Below are 22,415 nucleotides of genomic sequence, written 5' to 3'. Positions count from 1 at the left end.
TCCACCAACACTTTTGCCTATAATGTGATGTATAGCTGCAGTGTGTGCTCAGTAGTGGCCCCAAGAGGGGAGACAGTTTGGAGGACTGGCTAGAGCCTGATCACCATCATGTGCCTCTGTTTACTGTCCTCAAACCCCACAAAAGTTGGGAAATGTGACACTCAGGTGACAGACTCAGTAAAAGGGGATGAAAAGGAAGCTTTAGCTAAGCATCAGCAAAGGATCGGATTTTGAATTGCATTTTTATTGCAAAGCCTGTTGAAACAAGATCCTTTTTAGTGGTGGGCTACCAATCACTGACACCCACTGTGGGCAGTGGCCCTGAGAGCTTGTTTCCCAGGATGTGATTATGTTTTGAAAGCCTGCAGTACACCAGACCCCCGGAGCAATGGTCACACATAGATGGATACAGACACATCAAAGGACTAAACAGATTTGCCTCCCTGAGTGTGGAAATACAGGTGTTTATTTTCGTATGGATTTGTATCCTATATTCCTGTAAGTCCCCATCCACACCTCCTACTGCCCCATCCTTTTCACACTGAGAGTTCACTTCTAACATGGCATGTCAGGCTCCTCAAGTTTTCCTACTGATTAGGTGAGAGACACTTGATGGTGTGTGTGATTTGAAACTTAGGCCAAGTAAAGCACGTAACCATTAGCTTCCACTCAAACCTCTCAGAAAGGGCAGGTTTAGGTTTCTTTCCTCCATCCAAGCCACTGACTGTCACTAAACTTGCCAGCTTGGCCATGCAGGAGCGCAGGAGCACAGGAGCGAATGCTCTTGTAGCAAGCCAAGCTAAAAAAGAAAGAAGAAAATCCAGACCACTTTTTTTCCATATAGTATGGTTATTTTGAACGTCATAACTTTATTGAGACACCAGTAGTTACCACCTTCACTTTGTTAACCACAAATATATAGGACATTGTAAACACAGGTGCCAAGGTGGCGGGGTTTGCTGTAGTTGAATTTCGGAATGGAAGGGGGCAGGGGGAGGAGGGGGTGAAGGGACACTTGGGCTTAGACAAGACCACTCAGAAGATCCTGTATGCGGCAGGCCATCCATGAGTCATCGTATATACGTATATATGTATAGCTTTATATTATACACCTTTTTAAATATATATATATAATATATATATACTATACACAGGCAGTAATGTGCAGGGGAAGGAGCAGGGCAGCCCAGGTGGTGTTACAAATGCCACACAGGCAGCAGGGATTTGTCTGGATGGATGGTTTGAACTTGCTGCATGAAGTGGACTCTGGGGTTCCTTACCTTGTACCTGCTCTGGGGATGGGAGCTGAGACTCCTGTGGGAACCACCCTGCAATGCTGCCTTGCTGGGTCCTCCCAAGTGCTTGCAAGGGTACAGGGACAAAGACACCTCCTCCCCTGTGGGAACTGCCAGGAATAACACAGAGAGGAAGGGTCTGTGATGAGGTGATGAACAGGGTGGTGGGGATATGGGTGATCCAGGGATGGGAACACACCAGGAGGCTGAATCCACAGACAGAACTAGGGCAAGGTTTCATCATCTCTTTGCCCTTCACAGCCTCTGCTTCCACAAAACAGTCCCTTACTTGGGAGCTTTGTAAGATAAGAAGACATCAACGGTCATTGCTCCTAACGGGATGTGTAATCCTCTGTAATTGGAACAAATGGCAGAGGGGGAAGAAAGCCACCTTATCATTTTGCTTATACAGCCTTCCCTCTGATCTCCTAATCTCTAGAGTGGGGCTGATCTCACCCACACTTAGAATGTAAAAGGGACATGTTCCAGTCAGCTGCTCAGGTCCTGCCTATGATCACGAGAAACAGGCACCACCTTAACAGAAAATAAGATAACCAGCCCTTTGGGTAGGTCTGTGTGTCTCATCAGCTACAGAACCAGTCAAATGCCACTGGAAATTGCATTCTGCATTTTAAAGGGCTACATGTAAACAAACAGAGTCCCACTCCCAGGTCTGTCACCACCAGCTCTTTACTGCAAAGGCTGAAAGCACACGAACCCAAGCAGAATATGTCTTCTCCCATAAGCAAAAACAAGAAGCTGTCCAAGTATCTACTGTTGTAGCATCCCCATCACATCAATGCTTCTCTTATGACACAAAGCAAGGAGAACAACAGAGAGATGGGAATTAACCCAAGATGAAGTCACCTGGCTCATGTCTCACTGAAGTGCTGGTTCTGAGGGGGAGGCTCATTCCTGCCTCAATCCCACCTGAGCCCATCAGCTGGTTACATGAGAGAAGCAAGCCCAAGAGGATAAATAAAAGCTTGCTCATTAGTCAGCCCCAAATGGTGTTTAGCCACCTACGTAACTCTGGTGGGAGAAGGGGTATGTAAAATGCTCCTGCACCACACCCCAAAACAGAGCCTCAGGTAGATCCCCCTCATCTCCTTATGCGCCTAGTCACTCACAGAGCAGGGACCTCCCAAAAGGTATAACACATTTTTGTGGTGAGGGATGGTTACTTATAGCCTCCACCTCCTCTCAGTTCCCTCCCCACACCCCAAAGGAAAGCATGAAGGATGACACAGGTGAGTCTGGGTGAGTACAACTAATTTTTCTCCTCCTCCACCTCGTCATTCAATCGTTCTTCTCCCCTGGTGGGAGACAGACAGGAGGGTGCTCCCCCCACATCCAGTCACAACAAACCTCTCTCAATAAAGTAAACCCGCCCCGAACCTAAACATTATGCTCAACCCACAGAAAATGAAGCTTGAGGGGCTTCCTTCCAAAAAAGCACCCCTCCTATTTACAGTATTGCATTCACTCATAGCCACAGAGCAAGGGATGTGTGCCTGTGCCCAGTCACTCCTGCTGAGTCCTTAGGGCTGATCCCCTGCTCCTGTCCTCACCAGTGGGTAATCACCAGCAAAGTGGGACAAGCCTGGGAAGGACAAGCCATGGGGACAGCCACAAGAAGCACAAGCGTGCTGGTAGGAACAGGCAGAACAGTACCTGTATACAGTAATACTGCTCCATTCCCTCTGTGGGCCTGCTGCTCTACAGTTTCTACCCCTTTCCTATCTTTGTGGGGCACTGGGAGGAGGGAAGGACTGGTAACCTTGGTGTCCTCCAGATAAGATGTTCACACAGCCACAGGCCAGACCTGTGTCCCATTCTCCCCACTCCTAAGGGGGCTATGAGGAATAGGGTGGATGTGCAATGTGGGCACCAACCAATTTTGGATCTGCTCCTGATCTCTGCTACTGGGACCAATGTTGCATCAAGCAGAGTGGCTGCCTGGGGGATGGAGCTCCTCACTGCTGCAAGGTAAAGCCTGCTTCTTGTGCTCTGAGAGATGTCTGTGTCCAGGAGAATTGTCTAGGTAGCTATTGCTGCGTTATTTTCATTTAGGGGAAATCTGGGAATCTGTCTTCACGCATAGACCTAACTTCTTAACTTGTGGGCTTCCACAGTTGTGTCTTGGAGCAAAATCATGAGGAGTGTGGAATGATACCCATATGAGCTCTATCTAAGAGTCACTGCTGCCACCTAGGCAAGGTTTTAAAGTCAGCCAGGATCTGGGATGCTCCAGAAGAGCACTAAGGTATGGTCTATGGCAAGTACAGAAAGACCAGTTTTCAGACAACTCAGTCTGGCCCCAACCAATTCTCTGCATACCAAGACCTCTTCTCTATCTAAGTGGGAAGCAAAGCAGTCATACAGGGCTGGACCCTTCCCAGCTTGGCTGCATGCCTGTGCAAGAGCCAGACACATGCTGGCTATCCCAGCAGCAGTATTTCTAAGTGGGGTCCTGCTCCATTCCCATGTACTACAAAAACGGTGTCAGCAAGAGGCTTTGCACTATTGCAATGGAACAGAGGAAGGTTCAGTAGGATCTGAGGAGTAAAACTGTCTTTCTTCTCCTCCTGCCCTGGGTGAAATGACAAAGCTCCCCTCTACCCCTCGAACCAGCCCAGCTGGGGTTGAAGGCTCTCAGGGCTCTCTAGAAGCCCACCTCCTCCATCCTTCCTCCCACAGGCATTGTATCTGGGCACAGAGACTGGGCATGGCTCCCCTCCTGCCTCATCAAACACTGGTCTGGGAAGAGCAGTGACTAGCAGGACATACAGGCAAGGGGAATCACCTCCCCCTCAATCCAAGGGGGCTGAGGAAGGAGTGAATCTCAGGCCTCTACCCCTCTGCTTTGCTCAGTCTCTTGCTGTAACCTACAGACGTGCCTGTAATTTCTGATTGTACCGGCAAATCTTCCTCTTCCCCTATTTTCTCTTCTTGTGCTTCCCACTCCACCCCCCAATACCACTTCTCCCAAACCGTATAAAAATAATGCACCCCTCTGTCACTAGCATATGGCAGGGAAAAGCCCCCGTCTTCACGTGGAGGACACTGTTCCTTCTGTCCTCCAGGCCCCTCCTCACACTCTTGAATGCTGACTCCAACACTGTTCTCCTCCCTGAGGCACCAAGTGCTCCAGACCAATTTGGATGCTCCCAAATCTACTCCAACCTTTAGTGATACCATCTGTTCTAGGAAGGTCCCTGGTCCCTCTCATTTCTTCTGTTCTGCCTCGAACACCCTTTCCCCTGCCCTGCCAGTGCCATAGCTCCTCTCCTGTCCACAAGACAGACTCTGCCCTCAGTAACAAGGCAGAAGGGAGAAGAGGAAAGGGGGGACCTTCCTATCAAAATGCAGATTTTGGAAATATTTGGTTCTGGCAGGTAGCTTGATGGAGAGGAGAAGGAATAGGTGATGGGGAAACCTTTTTTACTTTTTTCTTTTTTTTGCCTTTTTTAAAAATAATAAATAAAAACAGATGACCCAGAAGGCTGGAGCATAGCTAAGAGCCACCTCTTATACCACTATGCACGTGTCTTGTTTGTGCCTCGGCTCTCTGCCGGCAGTGGGAATGGGGGCAGAAGGGAAAGGGGAAGGGAAAGGGGCATCGGTGGCTCAGTAGTTCTGCGTTTGGTACCCCTGTGTCTCGGTGTCGAAAGCATCTGCTGGAGGGGGCTGCTGGTACGTCCCCACTGCATCTGTAGCATCTTCCTCATTCGTATAGGGCGCATAAGGCATGCTGGAGTCCTGGCTTGGGTCCATGTAGTCCTGGGAGAAGAGGGCTGAATCGGCACCCAACTGGAAACGCTGATACGCCAGGAATGCCTGGCCCACCTTTAAGGGAGGAGGTGGAGGGAAGAGATGGGAAGCAGAGAGGGGAGGGAAGACGAAAAAGACGGGGAACGTACCGAAAAAGAGAAACAAACAAAAGTGGGGTTAGTAGTGGTTATGGATTAGTGTGCGAGGCCCGCCTGGCAGACCACCGGTGAAACGCCCCATGAGCATCGAAGTCCACACTCTCCACAGAAAACATGAGCCCAGAAGGAGAGAGGACTGGGCAGGGATGGCTGCAAGACCCGCTGGCTGTGTGGAGCCTGCCAAGCTCCCTGCTTTCTCTGGGATGTTCAGGGCACCTCCTGTCTGCCAGTGGGGTTTCACCAACATTGCATGGGTCACAGAGGCTCAGCTCGCACATCATTATCCCAGTCAGCTCCTCCTGGCTGTGGGAAGGCAATCTGCCTCAGCAACACCAGAGGGCTCAGCTGCTGTACTGCATGTACGAGGCCATTTGACTTGTAAAGGCCAGTAAGGAGAGCAGGATTTGGCACCAAATCTGAGGTAGAGGTCACCCCCTGAAACACCTTCACCAGTCAACATCCGCAAGGTGTAGCACAGACCTTGGGAAGGAGCAGCAGGAAGCAAGGCAGCTGCTTCCCAGACTGGGGACAGTTAGCAAGCAAACTGCTGTTTCCTGTTTCAGGCACTGCAGGCAGGGCACCTTTTGGTGGACTGGAGGAGCCTGAGCAGAGGGTTCAGCAGGCGTGGCTCATTGTCCCAGAGCATCCCTGAGAGAGCTGAGCAGTCTAGCAGGCGATGGGGGAGAAGTTTTTGGGGAATGAGGTCTGGGAAAAAATGGAAGAGATAAAATGGTGGGGACAGAGGGCATCTCCTGACCGAAGTATTAGGTCTGAGCAGTCATCAAAAAAAGGCACAGTGGTGTTACACAGCATTAGTTAGGGTATGGGTGAGGGAGAGAAGGGAGCAGAAGAGGAGAAGAAATTGCCAGTTCCAACTCTCCAGAGGGAGATCCCCTGTTCAGTGGACAATCCCACTCCAATTCAATGGCCAGTATCTTCCCACCCCATGCCCTACAGTGACCACATTCATGGTCAGGGCATTGGAACCAGCTCTGTTCAGTGACCTCCTCCAGCTGAATCCCTCCACCCCTTCCCCCAAATTCTCCCATCAGCAAGGGGCACTAAGGCAACAAGGATGGGGAGTTAGGGAACAGGGTATTGTATTCCTCCTGAAAATTAATGTCTCTGAGTCTCCGGAAAGCCAGAAATGCCAGGAAGCCCTGTGAGGAGAGAGAGGTGTGTGGGAAGGAGAATCAGTAAGGTAGAGCAAACCAGAGTGTTTGACTGAAATAAAAACAAACCCCAAAAGAACCAGGGGAAGAGGATGCCTGTTTGGGCACTTGCAAGCCTATGCATGGGAAAGGATCACTGCAAGTGATGGCACCTCCAGAAGTGAGGGACCCCTTGCAAAACCCCTGCTCCTTGTCTCACTTTCTGCTGGAGTTTGCAAGGGCCTTTTGGCAGCACTTGAGTGCAGGACACAGGTCATGAAGGGAACACACAGTGCTGTCCCTCAATCCCACCCAGTGTCACTGTGCCAATGGTGCTGACAGCACAACCCTTTGCAGCTCCCCTTCCTCTTCGACAGCTCTGTGGTCTTATGGTACCTTTCCTATCTGGCCTCTGCCCAACATCAGGGCATGTAGGAAGAGGAGAAGATAAAGCCACAAGGGCTTATGCATGGAGACAAGGTTAAAACGGTTTCCTGCTTGGCACTATTCTGTCACTTCATAAAAAAATCACTTGTGCTTGGTGGTCTCAGAGGGAGGAGAAAGTCATCAGAGATATTTATATTGCACCCAACAGTTTTCCCAGGAAACTAGCCATAGAGAACTGCTGGGGAAAGGGCAGTCTTAAGACAGCACCATCACCTTCCTAAAAGGTGACCTAGTGAGGTGGCACTCCAGTGGTGGGTACAGAATCCAGAAGAACAATGATGACATCTTGCATGATGGGAGCAAAGGTGGGAGGGAGATGGCTGCAACCCCTGGCCTGCAGCTCCCTTTTCTGTTTAATGTTTGTAAGGTGAAAATGCTGTTGAAGTCCTCTGACACACAGAGAAAATGGTAACAGGTTGTCCAGAGAGGTGGTGGATGCCCCATCCCTGGAAACATTCAAAGTCAGATTGAACTGGGCTCTGAGCCACCTGATCTAGTTGATTTGCAGGGGGGTTGGACTAGATGGCCTTTAAAAGTCCCTTCCAACAAAAATTTTTGTATGATTCTATGACAGTGGTGGCTGGGGAGCTGGCTGGTCCAAGGTCATATTAAAGGTCTGTCGAGAACACTCCTTACTGGGACACAGGACTCTCTTTCCCATTGTGCTTATTAGTGCTCTAAAACCTTCTTCCATGTAAGTTTTTGAGTCCCTGTTTCCCAAGTTTACTTCCCAACCACCTCCTCTCCTGCTTTTCCTTCTCAGAAGCCATGTGAACTGAGATCCCAGAGGGAACTACTCTTAGCCAGTCACGTTTCCTTCCCCACAAGATATTGCAGCACAGGGGACGTTTGATCCAACACCATGGCTACTGTACTCACCCAGGTAAAGATGGAGAAGAATGAGAACGTGATGGCTGCTCGGGCTGCATCCCCTCCCTCATTCAGAGGGTTGTCATCTGGTTTCGAAGCTTGCCACTGGTTGGTCAAAAAGCAGAAGCCAACGAACCAGAGGAATGCCCAAAAGGCTGGGATGGACCACCATCGGCATGCCAAAGGGAAGGACAAAGACAATAAAGAAGATATGTGTGAGCATAACATATACATATTACATTTCTCTGGAAGTTTCAACCATCTGAGACCCACCACTATGTTGCAGACTGGGCCAAACTGACTGCTCAGCCAGTCTGAGCCCAAGTGACCTGACAGCAAATGGTCAAGGTGACCAAGAGGTGTCTGCAGGAAAGCACCTCAGCAGAGTTCATTTGCTTCTGTTGAGAATGATCACAGGACTTGCATTTGGACTTGGGAGGGAGCCTGAAGGGCTTCCAGTACTAGAGCAATCATGAAAATGAAACAGTCACTGCTTCACAATCCTGTCCTGCAAGGACAAGCAAAGAGCAATTCCTGCCGCAAGAGCTGCAAAAGACTGGGAAGCAGCTGGTTAACTGCTGCTAACTCTGCAGTTACACAGAGACCAGCTTGTACTCAGGACAGAACAGTTCCGGGACTCACAAGGAAAGGTGCTGAAAGATCACTAACGTGCTGTGACCCCAGGAAAGGGGTGAAGGTAGGAGCTACTCACCCTCTGCAAGCACAGGCAGACACCTGACAGTGAGGGAAATGGGCATTCCAAAGCAACAGAAAAACAGGGCACAATCTTTTCCCTCCTCTTGTCAGCTGTACATAGGATTGCTAGGCAAGGAGCTAACAGTGAAAGAACCTGCAAGCCCAAAGTCCTTAGCAAATTCAGGTGCTTCACCTGATTCTGCCTTGACTCCATTCCTGGCCTCTTTGACATACTCTGGGGAGAGCCTGACATGGAGCAGTTTGCCTGAATGGCTGGAATAACAGCCCCAGTAGGGCCAAATGGCCAGGAAGCTCACCCGAGACTCCGATGTCCGAGAGCACTGCCTTCTTGCGGTCCTTGACGCTGCTGATCTGTGGGAAGTAGGCATCCAGAGCCAGGTAAAGAAGGCAGCTGAGGAAGGCGAGGACACCCACGGTAATGCCATAGTTGCAGGCATTGTGATTGCGGTTGAAAATGCAGTGCTCTTCTAACTCATCCACACGGTTCACATACCCTTCATTGACAATGGAGCCAAACACCACGATAGAGAACACCTGGTGGGGAGGGAGGCCAGAGACACATCAGGGCAAGCGCCATCTCTCTGGACCAGCAGAAAGGAGCAGAGCTCTGCAGGGGACAGACACCCTTCACTAGCACCTTTCTGCTCTGCTGAGCTCCTGCCCTGCTGCCTTGCCTGGGTTGTAGCCACAGGGAATTTACTGGGAACATGGTCTCATTTTATTTCTGAGGATTAACTTAAAATAGGACATTTTTAGATTGAACCTTTTTATCCATCTGACCTAAAGCGATGCAAAGCAGTTGCAGTAAGGGTGGCTTCCCACAGACACACAGGGAGGTGACAGGGAGTGTAAATTGGGATCTGGTTTTGGTAAGGGTGTCTGCATACAATGGCTTCAAGTAGTGGAAATCCTCTTAGTCTGCACTTACTCTCCCACTCACTCCTTTCTCTTCAAGAGATTAATCGTTTCTACCATACATCTGTTCAGTGATTTTATCTATCAAGCTACTACACTCTTTTCCCCATCCACCTTCCCACAGTCCACAGCCCTGCTTGCTCTGCAGCTCCATTCTGCTGGGCTTCCATTCTCCCCATTTCACCACACACCTCTCTCCACCAGTTTTCCATCAGCCCACTCATGACACCACCTATCCTTCTGTCCACTCACCCATATGCCAACACTCTCCAACCTTCCCCACAGATTTCAGGGGTCAAACATTCCTACACCAGGTCCACTTGTCAGGGCCACTGTGAATCCTCCCTACCTGTAACCACCACTGCCACTGCATGTTACTTTAAATCAGGCAGAATTAAGGATGAGTCCAGGTAGAAATGCCCTAATCCACAGTTGCTGGTCTAATCTTTGCTCATGGGCTTAGCCTTCGCCGCCTGCCACAGGGCTGTCCCTCTTTGACACAGCAGGTTCACCAAAGCAGAGCACTATTTAGAGCAGCTCCAGTCTTGCCCCTTGCATCTCAAATAAACAGCTTTCCCACAGAAGAAAGAGGGGAATATTAAGGCAGGATGTAGAGATTTTTCTTTGCAGGGCACCTGGAGACCCTGGCTGGGAACAGCTGACTCTATGCTGCCTGCAAGAGCCTCAGGGAAATGGAAATGGGACCTCAAATATGGGATGAAATTACATATGAAGTGCACTAGGACATCACCAGGATACTCTGCCAGCTTGGGAGATGTCTGCACAACAAGACCTGGCACCCTTGGAACCACCGACCCATCCCCAACGAGAAGCAGCACATGAGAAGATGAGGAAGCCAAGTCTCCTGCAGGAAGCGGAGCTCGGTCTGAGTGTTTGCCTGGTCAGGACCCCAGTTCCACTTAACCCAACCACGCACCAGAAGACAACCCAGAAAGCAGAGAAGCAGCTTTGTGAGTGCAGGGAAAACTGTTGATTAATACCAACCCAATAAACCACCTATCATCTGTGAGGTTGGATACCTGAGATCCAAAGCATAGACCTCTTCTGCTTGGCCTGTGGCATCAAGAACCAGAGGAAAAGCCTTACTCACAGTCCCCCAACAGCCCTTGGGCAGATATTCAACATCAACCACATTTCATCTGCCAAACTCTAACTAATATCCACTGACACCAATATTATTTTTTCACCTCAAGTCTCATAATTGGGTCACACTGGGTTGCTGAAATTGGATGTATCACACTAGAGCAAACTAATGAAAGCTGGAAGCTGGTGTTCCTAAGTGTAGGAGCTGTATGGGTTCTCTGAAAATCACAACAGCTTTTTAAGTTTAGAAGTAAAATAACCAACTTCTCCTCCTCCTCCTCCTTGTTCTTGCAAATCGAGATTGATCATATTTTGCAGAAACTGCCTGTGAATATTAAATAAGCATCTCTTCTCCTAGAAGCAAAGATTTAGTCCTCAAAATTTCAGCCTGAATGGTTTGGAAAGCAGCAAAATTGCAGACAATTACAGCCAGGCTCTTTCAGTGGGCTATCTCACACAGTCTGGGCTGACAGGTCTGCTTAGGGTCATTGGCAACAACATCCTGTTCCTCTGACCTAAGGAAGAGCTGACAGACTCTTGAAGTGATATGCCAGTGTGGGGCTGTGACCAACACTGATGCTGACACCTGAAGTACCAACTTCCATATATTGAGCTTACAAAGTGGGTGCCCTGTTTTCTGCAGCATTAGACAGAAAGCTTATCTTCTCTTTGGAAGATGAGGAACAGCCTCTAAAGTAGCATAGTCTGGTGTTCAGTTTTGGTTTAAGACTCAAAACTGGTAAAATGTTGATTCCCTAAGTCAGACAAACCCTTGCAATGAGCTGTATTTTTAGTCTCTGCTTACTCATTCGGGATGAATGAACTTCTGTAATGGTGTCTCCCCAGAGACACATCTGTGGAGATACATCCTGATACACATCTTCTCTCTGTTCTTAACTTTGGGTTTGCTGCTGGGCTGGACAGAATAATTTCTTTTTGCATTTGCTCTTTCATACCTTTTTATGCTGGCACATCATAAAGGCACAGCTCAGAGTCACAAGACTAGAGAAACACCTTGCTCTCCCTAATTTTCAAGCAGAGATGGCATTCCTAACTTCCTTTCTCCATCTGCAGTCAGCGAAGATGCCAGACTTCTCTCCTATGAAATGAAACCTGTTTCACAGTTTGGAGGTGCCCAAGGTATGATTTACAGGCAAGCATCTGATTTCAGATGATCTTAGGAGTTTTCTGGGGAGATTCCACTAAGTGTGTTCTCACTTGTGAGCAGATTAAGATGTTGTGGATGCTTACCTTCTCTGTCCTGAAACAGCCATCCTGAAGTACTCTTTTGTCCTTAGGAAAGCTTTCTATGGACCAAAGCACAGTAGCCTAAGAGATGTCTCCTTCTCTCCGTGTTTTCCTCATCACTGGCATCAGCTCTGATCCATGCTCCACTCCCTGGCACTGCAGAGAGGGCAAAGAGAGGGCACGCTCCCTTTGCCAGCCTGTCACCACCCTGATGGCACAGCAAAACGCTGTGAGGACCCACGGTGCACAGAAGCCTTGAGCTGGGCTGGGTTACACTGACTGGGCAAGAATGGGCAGGCTCAAACCAGAGATTCCAGGCAGGGCTGCACAGCAAAAGAAGCAATTGCTGCTGCTGCTGCTGACAGGCAACATCAGCTGTTTTATTCCCATGATGTCTGTACCCGGAAACTGTTGTGACAAACAATTTTCTAAAAAAAAATTATAGTTATGAGAGCTTAGATCTTGCAGCCTTTAGGAGAAACAGTTGTACACTTCATCCATGGTAGCTATTCCTTGTTGGAAAGGGAGCAGCTGGGTGGAAGTTCACTGACGTGGCAAGTCATCTTAGAAAGAGCAAATATATTTTATTTCCTTGATTTCACAATCCATGCCCTGCAAGATGATCCAAGCAGCAGATGCAGAATGAATGATTCCCTAAGATTATAAACAAAGCACCAAGTTTTCAAGGATTAAGTGTTTACATTCCTGTTCCCATCACATCTGCAGCACTTGTAAGGAAATGCCAGTGACCATCAGCACTGGCACAAGCCTCTTACTGCTCTGTGTTACTGCTGCTTGTGTCTTCTCCCCCCATTTGGCACTTGCTGCACAAAGCCTTGCCTACGGCCACTGATTAAGTGGTCCAAAATACACATCCAGCTGCAAAAAGGAGGCAAGGAGAAGATGGCAGAAGTCTTCTCGTGATGGAGCAGTGAGATGCAGGCAAGTGGCTTGTCTGCAGGCTAACAGGAGGCCTCCTGAGGTTCCCAAATGCAGCTCGTCCTTCCACCCTGCGGAGGGAGATCACTGGCCACTTCCTTATGCTTGGTAACAAAAATCAGCAAACCATCCCCAGCTTTATGCACTTAAGCTGCCTCATTTCTTCAGCAAGGCTGCTTCTGTCAGTTAACAAACTTGAACTAACTAGATTTTTAGGTTGAGGGGGTTTCTTTAAGCCTCCAAGAGCAACATCAATTGGGCAGGTGTGCAGCCTGTCTGCAGGTGCACATTTAATAAGCAGTAATATATTTGGCTACACTCAAAAAAGGGACAGAAAAGAGCACTGGAAAAGATCTGACCAACTCAGCCCTGCTGCTGGGACCCAGCTTTGCTCCACTTTACTGCTCTTTAAACACCACATCCACCTAGTTTGTTGCAATCATTTTCCTCGATTCCTGTTTTCATCCAAGAGCTTCGAAGACACCAAGTTCAGGCCAGAGCCAGGTGCATTGCAAAGCTGACACAGGCAAAGCAACGTGCCAAAAGACGCAGCAAAATGAACTTCATGCTTAGCACTGTGGGGAGGAGACAGAGAAGCTGACAGTTTTCCTCACCTCGTTTCTTAAGGGACTCATGCTGGCCATAACAGGCACATAAAGGCTCACTACAGTGAGAAAAGTGCAAACCAGGCAAACAAAATTCTGCATCTTGTCATAAAATACCTTTTTTTTCCCCCTTTTGGTAAACTAGGTGATCTGATTTTGCCAAAGGCAAGAGATGAGAAAAGAGGCTCTCCAGTCCCGCCCCACTGCAGGTTCAGCCCTCCACAAGGCCAGACAAAACCTCCTCAACATCATGTGAGGTGCTTTCCACCATGCTACCTATTAGCAGCCATGCATCAGATGCTCCTGAATGTCATGTGATGGATGCAAAGCATGGCCAGCCTCTGGCAGTGCACTAGGATTTTCCTGCACCTCATCTCAGGACTTTGTCATGCTGCCTTCCTGGTCTCATCCCCAAAATTCCCATGATGGCTGTGGTGCGGATGAGGCTGAAGAAGGTTTCTGCCAAACTGCCTGCTTAGGCCTGCTGCAATGCCCTCCAGTCACAGCCTCTGTCACACTGTGTGGTGCCTCTCCCTCTCACACCCCCTCTTTTTATCCTATTATAGAGAGGAAATAGTTTGATGACATAATATTCCTTGTGGAACTTCAGATCAAATCCCCCTCAGGCAGAACAAAGCCATAACATCTCCTGAGTCTGATCTGGTAATGACCAGGAATAAATCTGTCTAAAAAGAAAGCAAGAGCAGAAGATGGGGCAAATTATAAACTGGCAGAGATGATCTGGGTTTCATTTTTATTCAGCCACTTGCAAAAGGAAGCTCTGGAAGGATTTGGAGTGCCCTACACAGACATGGAATAATATTATTATTGTCATTAAATCTACTTGTATTTAGTTCATTTTGAAGAAAACATGCAGCTTTTGAGATGCATGGGACTGGCAGCTTGGAAACAGGCAGCTTCTATTTATTCCCCCCAGCCAGTACCAGCAGGCAGCAAACAACTCCTGCCCACAGTCTCAACAGTCTGAGCTTTTTGCAGATGCTGGAGGAGGCCAGTCTCCCTGGACCCCATTTCCCTGAACATGGGACAGGGAAAAAGCACGGGTATGCTAGCACCTCCCTCCCAGCTCACCCTCCCTGGCCATCACCCACGTCGCACCAGCTTCCCAGCCAGGGCTGAGCGGGAGCAGGTGACTGAAGGGAGAAAGGCTCCGCATCCCTAATTCCTGCCATGGGATCTGGGACACACTTTCCTGGCCAGCCAGCTATTTTTTCACACATGGTTTGGCAGCTGACTGCCTGACCATTAACCCTTCTGCCTCCCACCAGACTTGTGCTCAGGTCTCATGCACTTCCCGTGGTTAAACAGTATCTTCTGTCCCACCACTGCTGGTGACAACCCTCCACAATCACATGTCCATGGTGGTATTCAGGTTCTTCTGCGCTTTCTAGATCGTCCCTACATTGGTGTGCCACTGGTCAGTGAAGTGACCACCCAAAAGTTGCATCTTTTTTCCTAGACGAAAAGTTCAGTTTTCTTTCTAGCAACACATCTCCCCCTCCTTGGCTTGGCTGTGCCAGCATAGGCAGAGACTGCACCCCGTGCCACCTGCAGTGCCTGCTCCTCTTGCAGCCACACGAGTCCTCTCTGCTGCCTTGTTTTGCCACAAATATTTGCCTTAGCCAAGTCCCATCACCATGCAGTTCCTCTGCTTCTCCCCTGTATGTCTCTCATATTTTTAAACAGCAAATTACATATGGCTGTCTTATTTTTTGCTCATGTTTCTGACTCTTTGGTCTCTACTGCTGCTTCTCAGATTTTTATCTAGAAATATCATTAACAAGAGATTTGTTTCTGCTCCAAGATCCTTGCTGGAAATGCTATGCTGGAAACAACACAACCGGCTGTATTCAACCTGAATCACTGAGCATATCTGTTCACCTTCTGACACAGCTCTTCACCCAATCTCAGTGACAGCAAAACCCCAAAAATCCTTTCGAAGATGACCTAGGCAAGGGCATCCCATGAAGAACTGTCCGTAGGGCTTGACTGAAAGCATGTGCTTTGAACTGCCATGTTCCTTTCATCTGCACCAATTTACCTCACAGGCATGCTGCCAGCAAGTGTGGTGGATATAGCAAAAATGGGGTGGAGAAGCAGAGGCAGAAAGCATGAGCTATGGGTCAGGAACATGGGCAGTGTCTCAGCTAAATTAACTGGGGACAGAAAGAAGGTGGGAGCCCAGTTGTAGCTGGTTTTAGACTAACAAGGCCTCCAGGCTCTAAAGGCTCAGTTAAACCACCACTGCAAGCCCAAACTATGTGTCCTTGGGAAGAGACAAGTGGTGTTGTAAGCCAAGCATGAGTGTGGCAAGCCAGGGACCTGCTGGCAAGGCAGGAGATGGGGCTCTCTGCCATGCTGTGGCTAGCTCCCATCCTCCAGCTTTCAGGTGCCAACTTCTCATGGGGAAGCCAGGAATGTGGTTCCTGTCCTTCACCTGCCTTGTCTACTCAGCTGGAGCTTCTTGGGATGGAACGTGCTGTGCCTCTAGACACAGGGGACAGCCCTTCCTGTACCAGTTCAAATGTTCTGGATTCTCCTATCAGCCAGAGGACATGGTGGCAACAGCAGCAAGTGATGGAAAAAGAGACTGAGTGCCTCTCCTCACCGAACCTCCCTTTGGAGAGGCAGTGACCTTGATGTCAGAGGGGGACTTGGCACCTCAACCTATGTGACAAGTTTTAACGGGCTGCTTTGTCTGTGTGGCTCTGGTTAGAAATAGTCTTACTCAAGCCCACATCAAAGCAAGCTGGGTCTGCTTCCACAAACTGAGTTACTTTTGCCTTGTTAGGCTTTTACATCAAGCAGCACTTCAGTTTCTCCAGCAAGTAGGTCTCCAAGCAGACAGGAGCACCTGGAAGAACCTGTTTCAATTAGCATTTTACTTATTTATGGTGCCATTGCTACATCCAAGGCCTGCGGGTTGCAGAGGAGCCACCCAGCTCCCCTGCACCGGCTGTGAAGAGCACTGCTGCACTGCACTGTGGGTCAAGGCACAATGGGAATAGGTAGGGGTGTGCTGACACTCACCTGCTTTATTTCAAGAACAATCCTGGAGCTGTGCAGCCCTAGCTCAGTGTGGGTCAACCACCGCCACTAGCTTCAGCACCAACTAGCACCAACAGCTCCAGCTTCTGGGTCATCTAAACACCCAAACCTGACACAGGAGCCCGACAGAGCCACCACTGATCACCAGCACACACACCAGGCAACCAGGCAACCTTTTTGCAGGGAGACACTCACTCTGCTGTGCCTGCTGACCTCCAAAGCACCCATGAAACCTGAGCTGCCCAAAACACTGTTGTGATGGACAGATGTTCCAGAATTGCTAAATTCTTTCCATCGTTTAACATTCTCCTTGTCAAATTTATCCTATCTCCTCTTCAGCAAGGAGCAACATAAATAATCTTTGGTCATCCTGTCTGTTCCTGATCCTGCAGTTCTCCCTGGAGATTTGCTGCCACCTCAATTGGGCTGCAAGCTCCTGGGGCAGAAGCCAGTTTTGGTGCCTGTTGGTAAAAAGCCACATGCATTTCTGTGCCATCATGAAGTCTGCTAAAAGGCAGCATGACCCAAGCACAAGGTCACTGCCTGAGGAAGTGATCATGAGAATTTCTGCTGTCAGCGAAAGCTCATCACCTGAAACAGGCCAAAAGGAGCCTGCAGCTTGCCCTGGAGAGACAATGGACGATTCATGCCATGAACAGAATAAAGGCAAATGAGATCTCAGGAGATGGCAGGCAAAATACTTTCAGTGTGTTCAAAAGCATGTGAAAGGAAGGATTCTCAGAGAGACCAGGAGGAGGGAGAGCCCTTGGCCACCAGAAGAGTTTGGCTCATAGAGCCTGGCACTAGAAAATCTAAGTATGGACTCAATCACAGGGGAAAACACCAGGGATGGAAAAGCACCATTTAAATTGAAGGGCAAAGATCACAAAAGTAAATGGATACCAAACAGATTTACAGTGAAAAGCCTCTGACAACTGGAACCATGGAACCCTTTCTCAGAGGAAGTGAGAAGGGAAGAAAACCATGATCTAGTCTTTTTTCAGCGAAGTTCATCCTATTTATGGAAGGGGCCATAAAGGGTCTGATGCTTGTGACAGCCTGAAAGGATTTCACTGCCCACAAGGACCCCTCTTGGTCTCAAGTCTAAAGAAAAGACCTACACCTAAATATTTGGGGTGAGCTTTTGGTTCTCCTGCTTTGTTAAAGGAGAGATGCTCAGGAGGACACACAAGACCAAGCCAGTGGAAAAGCAGGAGAAGGAAGGCATAGCCTTGCACCATTATGGCTGTGCCACCCTTCCTTGCTGAACTGCTGACCTGGAGCACCTCTAGCTTCTGCAAAAGAACTGCAATTTCTAGGGCCAAGTGAAGTCCCTGGGGTAAATCCCATGTGTCCTCTGTCAAGGTCATATGGGCCGGGAGAAATAGTCTGGGGTCCCAAGAAGATGCCGCTCTCCCTGCCAGGGGAGACCTTGCACGGCACAAAAATGAGCTTAGCAAGCAAGCCAACAGCGTCTGGGATACTCTGAAGCGGATAAGGTGCCTAATTAAAAAATAAACATATTTCTTGTTCTTGCTCCCTCACCTGGCACCGCTGGGAAGCCAAAATCCTGCAGTGCTTGGATGAAGGGGGAAGAAAAACCACCAGACTGAGAGGCAGATAGAGAAAGATAAAATTCTGCCACAGATTAGCAACGGGAGAGCCTTTGTAGGTCACATCATGTCCATCATCACTGGGCACACGGGCTGGCTCCACTCCAGCCTCCCAGGGGCAGGGGGCACACGTACCCCCTTGCCTAGTGCCCAGCAGCAGCCCTGGCACAGCCAACCGGCTCCCAGCATGATGCGCTGTACTGTAAACAAGCTCAGGCAGGCAGACAAGACAGACAGAATGCCCGTATTAATCAACTCCTCAGCTTCCTGGGGCTCTCCAGACACCCTCCGAGTCACCCGGAGGGTATGTCACACACCCACCCGGCTGGGAGGACAAGGGCTGCCTCCCCACCACCACCAGTAAGCCAGGCCGCCTTCCCTTTTCCTCCTTGTTTCCACTTGGCACTGCTTTTATTTTATTTTCCCAAAGCCAGCCTACCGCTTTGCCTCCCAGCTCCCATGCGCATGTGTCTCCCCTGCGCTCTCTCCCTGCCCTCCCTTCTCCGCTCCCGGCTGAGACCTCAATCTCTCTCCCGCCAGCTCGCTGCTGCAGCTCTCGCTCCCTTAATCCCAATGACCTTCTTGAACAAACGCGCCAGCCCCACGGGCAGCCATGGGATCAGCGTCACGGGAAGAGGGAGAAACCTTCCCATGACACCCCCGTTAGGCTCCTCTTTCCCCCTGCCCCCTTCCCCACCAAATACAATGAGGAAAACATTATAGGGAAAGCAGGGGGGAAGGGGGCTCAGAGAATAAGGGTAAAACACAGAGCAACATCCAGCCCCACAGCCCTTTCAACTCATCCCAGCATCGCCTGACCCCAGCACCCTCTGACCCACAGGGAAGCAATTCCAGGATTACAGTATCCCCCCACTCCCGGGTTCCCCCTGTCACCGCACATCCTGCTGTCTCCTTGCATCCACCATAAACACACAGGCATGGAAGAGTGAGGAGACACCCCACCCTGGAAACCACCAGAGATGGAGACAGGGTCATGGTCCAACCTGACTTACGCTTTCCCTCCCCACGGAAGAAACCCCAAACCAGCCTGCTCTTACCCTATATGGGCCTATATCCACACACGCATATATATGTACATACAGCTGTACATCTATGTGCATATATACGTGTGGATATACCTGGAGATTTATACCTACAGAGACAGATCCCTATATCCAAACATACCTGCAGATATATATAACAGAGACACAGCCATCAATGCTATGGAAGCATATACGTACATATCTCTGTGTACAGATCTAGGCTGTGTGGAGACATACTGATGGACACATGTATATTATATATGTGGATATATGCGCATACACATGCACATATAAAGCATACAATAATAAATATGTAATACATACCACCATATGATGATAACATATAATAACATACAATGGTATATAATATACAGCGTAATGACTTTATATATATGTGTGTATGTCTGCGTGGGGGGGTGTGTGTGTGTGTGCGTGTGTGTGTGTATAGAGGTGTTCAGGAAGGTCAGGGTCGGGGCCGGTAGCGGCCGCCCTTCCCGGAGGAAGCCTCGCGCCCCCCGCAGCCCGGCGGGTCGCCCCCGCCCCAGTGCCGGTGTCGGTGCCGCCCGCGGGGGCGGCGGGGCCTTACCCAGGAGACGAACCGCAGGATGGTCTGCGGCTGCCGGATGAAGGCCTGAGGGTCGAAGGCGCCACCGGCTTTCCCCGCTCCGAAGGCGCCCCCGTCCATGGCGGCGCGGGGGTAGGCGGGAGGCAGGCGGGGGGCTCGGCGGGCGGTGCGGGGCTGCGCCGAGCCGAGCCGGGCTGCGCCGAGCCGCGCCGAGCCGAGCCGTGCCTGGCAGCCCGGCGGCGACGAGCCGCACGCGCCTGCCCACGGGGACGCGCCGCGCCGGGAACGCGCACGCACCCCTTCCCCCCCCCCACCCCCCGCTGCCGCCGCGGCTGCCCGCGGCACGTGGCCGGGACAAACGTGGGGCCGAAGCAGTTCGGTTCGTGGGGCTGGAGGCTGCGGGGGCTGCCCGGGGTGCGCGCACTGCGGGGGTGGGAACACTTCCCGGTACTAAGGCAGGCCACCCCAGACCCCCGGGGGAGGGATGGGGGCGCTGCCACTCCTGGTTTCTATGAGGCCCAGCAGGGCCAGCGCCCCGCCCGCTCACACCCCCTGCTCGGCCCCAGTGAGGCCGCGTCGGGAGCTGTGTCCAGTCCTGGGCTCCCAAGTATGAGACAAGGCGCTACTGGAGAGGGTCCCGCAGAGGCCACTAAGATATGGAGTCTGGAGCATCTCTTAGGGGGAGAGACTGCAGGAACTGAGCCTGTTTAGTCTGAAGAACAGAAGACTGAGAGGGGATCTCAATAATGCATATAAATATCTCAAAGGTGTGTGGATGGTGCCAGATGCTTTTCAATGGTGCCCAGCAGAGGAATAAACTAAAACACAAGAAATTTCACTTCAGTGTGAGGAATAACTTCTTTACATTCAAGGTGGCAGAGGCACTGGAACAGGCTGCCCAGGGAGGTCGTGGAGCCTCCCTCTCCAGAGGGAGCCTTCCCACGTCACCTGCTCTATGTGTCCCTCCCCAAGGACTAGGTGATCTCCAGAGGTCAGTTCCAACCCTAGCAATTCTGTCATTCTAGGATGCTGCTCCACAGAGGCCCCCATAGAAGGGTAAGGCTGGGCCCTTGGACACAACCCATTGTCCCTCACCAGATGCCTGCCCTGAACAAAGATGCTTGGTGAGCCTCAAAATCACTCTGCAGCAAAGCCTGGGGCTCTCATTTCCAACATCGGCCACCCTACCCGCACTGTTACCCTGGGAGGGGTTGGGAAAAGGGCCTCTGTGAACATGGGGAGTGTCTCGGCAACAGCTGGTCTGTAGCTGGACAAAATCTGATCATAACAAATCCAGTTTGGCTAACCTGACTTGTTCTAGAAGCAAGTCTCTAGGTGAACAATTTGAAGCGAAACAGAGACCTCAGCCGACCCCATCCAAGCCCTGATGCAGACACATCACTGGCCAGAGATCTGGGCGGTGCAGAGATCCCAACCAATCGGCTATCCAAGCCCGGGAAATTCAAACCCCCTATAAAAAGAAGCTCTGAACAATAAATCATGCTGTTTGCTGATGAACCTCGGCCAGTTTGTGTCGTCTCTATCTCCAACCTACGACCCCTTATGTAATAGGGGAGTCCAGATTTTGGGGAGACCCCCTGACTCTGGGAGGCAGAGATTGCAAGATACACACCTTGCACTCCAAAGGCTGCAGCTTTGAGAGTCACTTGAGCTTCTCCATTGCCCACATTACCACCATGGCCACCGGCACAGCCAGAAAGGGATGTGTGGAGAGAAGCCTTCCAGCATTAGGGGCAATTCCAGCTCCTTGGCCCATGCCTGTTGTGCAGAGTAGCTGCTTACCAGGGGTCTGCTGGCTGCTGCAGAATCCCTGATAATCTGTATTAACAGGACTGAAATGGAAAGCAAGCCCTTGGGTTGTGACATGGTTCCTTAAACTCAGCAGTAGAAGCCAAAAATGTATAAGAGCTAAAAGCGAATGTATGAGGGAGATGGAAGAGCATTTAGAGCCAACCCACGGCCTCCCATTGGGAGTTCCAAAAAGTGAGCAGCCATTCTTCACTTTTTGTGCGGCTCCTTTTAAGGTGTGGTTTGGTGGTAGAAGATAGACATTCCTCCATCACATCCAGCTACAGAATCCTAGAATGGTTTGGGCTGGAAGGGACCTTAAAGGTTATCTAGTCCAAACCTCCTTGCAATGAGGAGGGACATCTTCAACTAGATCAGCCTTCTCAGAGACCTGTCCAACATGATCTTGGATCTTTTCAAAGATAGAGGATTCCTGTTTTAGGAAGATGAGCTGCGCTGCCAGCCCAGCTGGATTCTTAGATCTCCAATTCATTCTGGGTGCAGGGATCTCCCCACAGTGTTGTACCAAACACATCCTTATCTGTGAGCCCCAGGAAATCCTGAGGGCAAACTCTGGTTGCCTTATGTGTGGGAGGCTCCAGACCAGCCAGCTCTGGGTTTTACTGATACCATTGCCTTTGGTTTGCATCCCCTTCTGTACCACAAGCAACGGTGGATTATAATGTTCTTTATAATAACACAGGTGAAATTCCATTTCATGAAAGGAAATGAAATTTCAAGGAATGAAATTTCAAAATTTCATGAAACTGCGTGAAATTTTGAATTTTCATGAAATGAACATGATGAAATAAAATTTAAATAAATGAAATGAAGCTTGATAAAATTAAACGACTTGTCAAACTTTCATTATATGAAACGTCAAAATTTCCTTTATTTCGTGAAATGTCGTTAAATGAAATGAAGTGAAATAAACATTATCTGTTCCGGCCGGTGACCGCGCGCACTGAAATACCCCACAAGCCCCGTCAGATGGTTTGCTCAGTCTGGTTTTTCCGCAATCCCTGCTCGCGAACCTTTATGGCCGCGCGCAGCGCCCGTAGCACCGCCCTTAGCACTCTCTCGCGAGACCACT

At 49.9% G+C, this 22,415-nt stretch overlaps 1 protein-coding gene across 2 annotated transcripts; it reads right to left on the bottom strand.

Annotated features, from left to right (window-relative positions):
- Nucleotides 1-225: 225 nt before the first annotated feature.
- On the bottom strand, nt 226-19,779 carry SYNGR1 (synaptogyrin 1). 2 transcript variants are annotated; one of them, XM_066184150.1, is made up of 4 exons: nt 19,535-19,764; nt 8,709-8,946; nt 7,705-7,850; nt 226-5,144 (listed from the first exon to the last, which is right to left on the bottom strand). In XM_066184150.1, exons 1-4 carry the CDS (start codon nt 19,631-19,633, stop codon nt 4,926-4,928), a joined length of 702 nt encoding a protein of 233 aa, XP_066040247.1. In that variant the 5' UTR covers nt 19,634-19,764; the 3' UTR covers nt 226-4,925. The 2 variants fall into 2 exon arrangements, with proteins under 2 accessions (XP_066040247.1, XP_066040248.1); XM_066184151.1 differs by having other exon boundaries at nt 5,058-6,387; nt 19,535-19,779.
- Nucleotides 19,780-22,415: the final 2,636 nt, after the last annotated feature.

Source organism: Chamaea fasciata, unplaced genomic scaffold (genome assembly GCF_029207755.1).
Source record: "Chamaea fasciata isolate MVZ Bird 193981 ecotype frontalis unplaced genomic scaffold, bChaFas1.0.hap1 SCAF_5, whole genome shotgun sequence".
In the NCBI taxonomy this organism is placed as follows: domain Eukaryota; kingdom Metazoa; phylum Chordata; class Aves; order Passeriformes; family Sylviidae; genus Chamaea; species Chamaea fasciata.
Note: the sequence above shows the minus strand (reverse complement) of the source record. Positions and strands in the feature narration are given on the sequence as shown.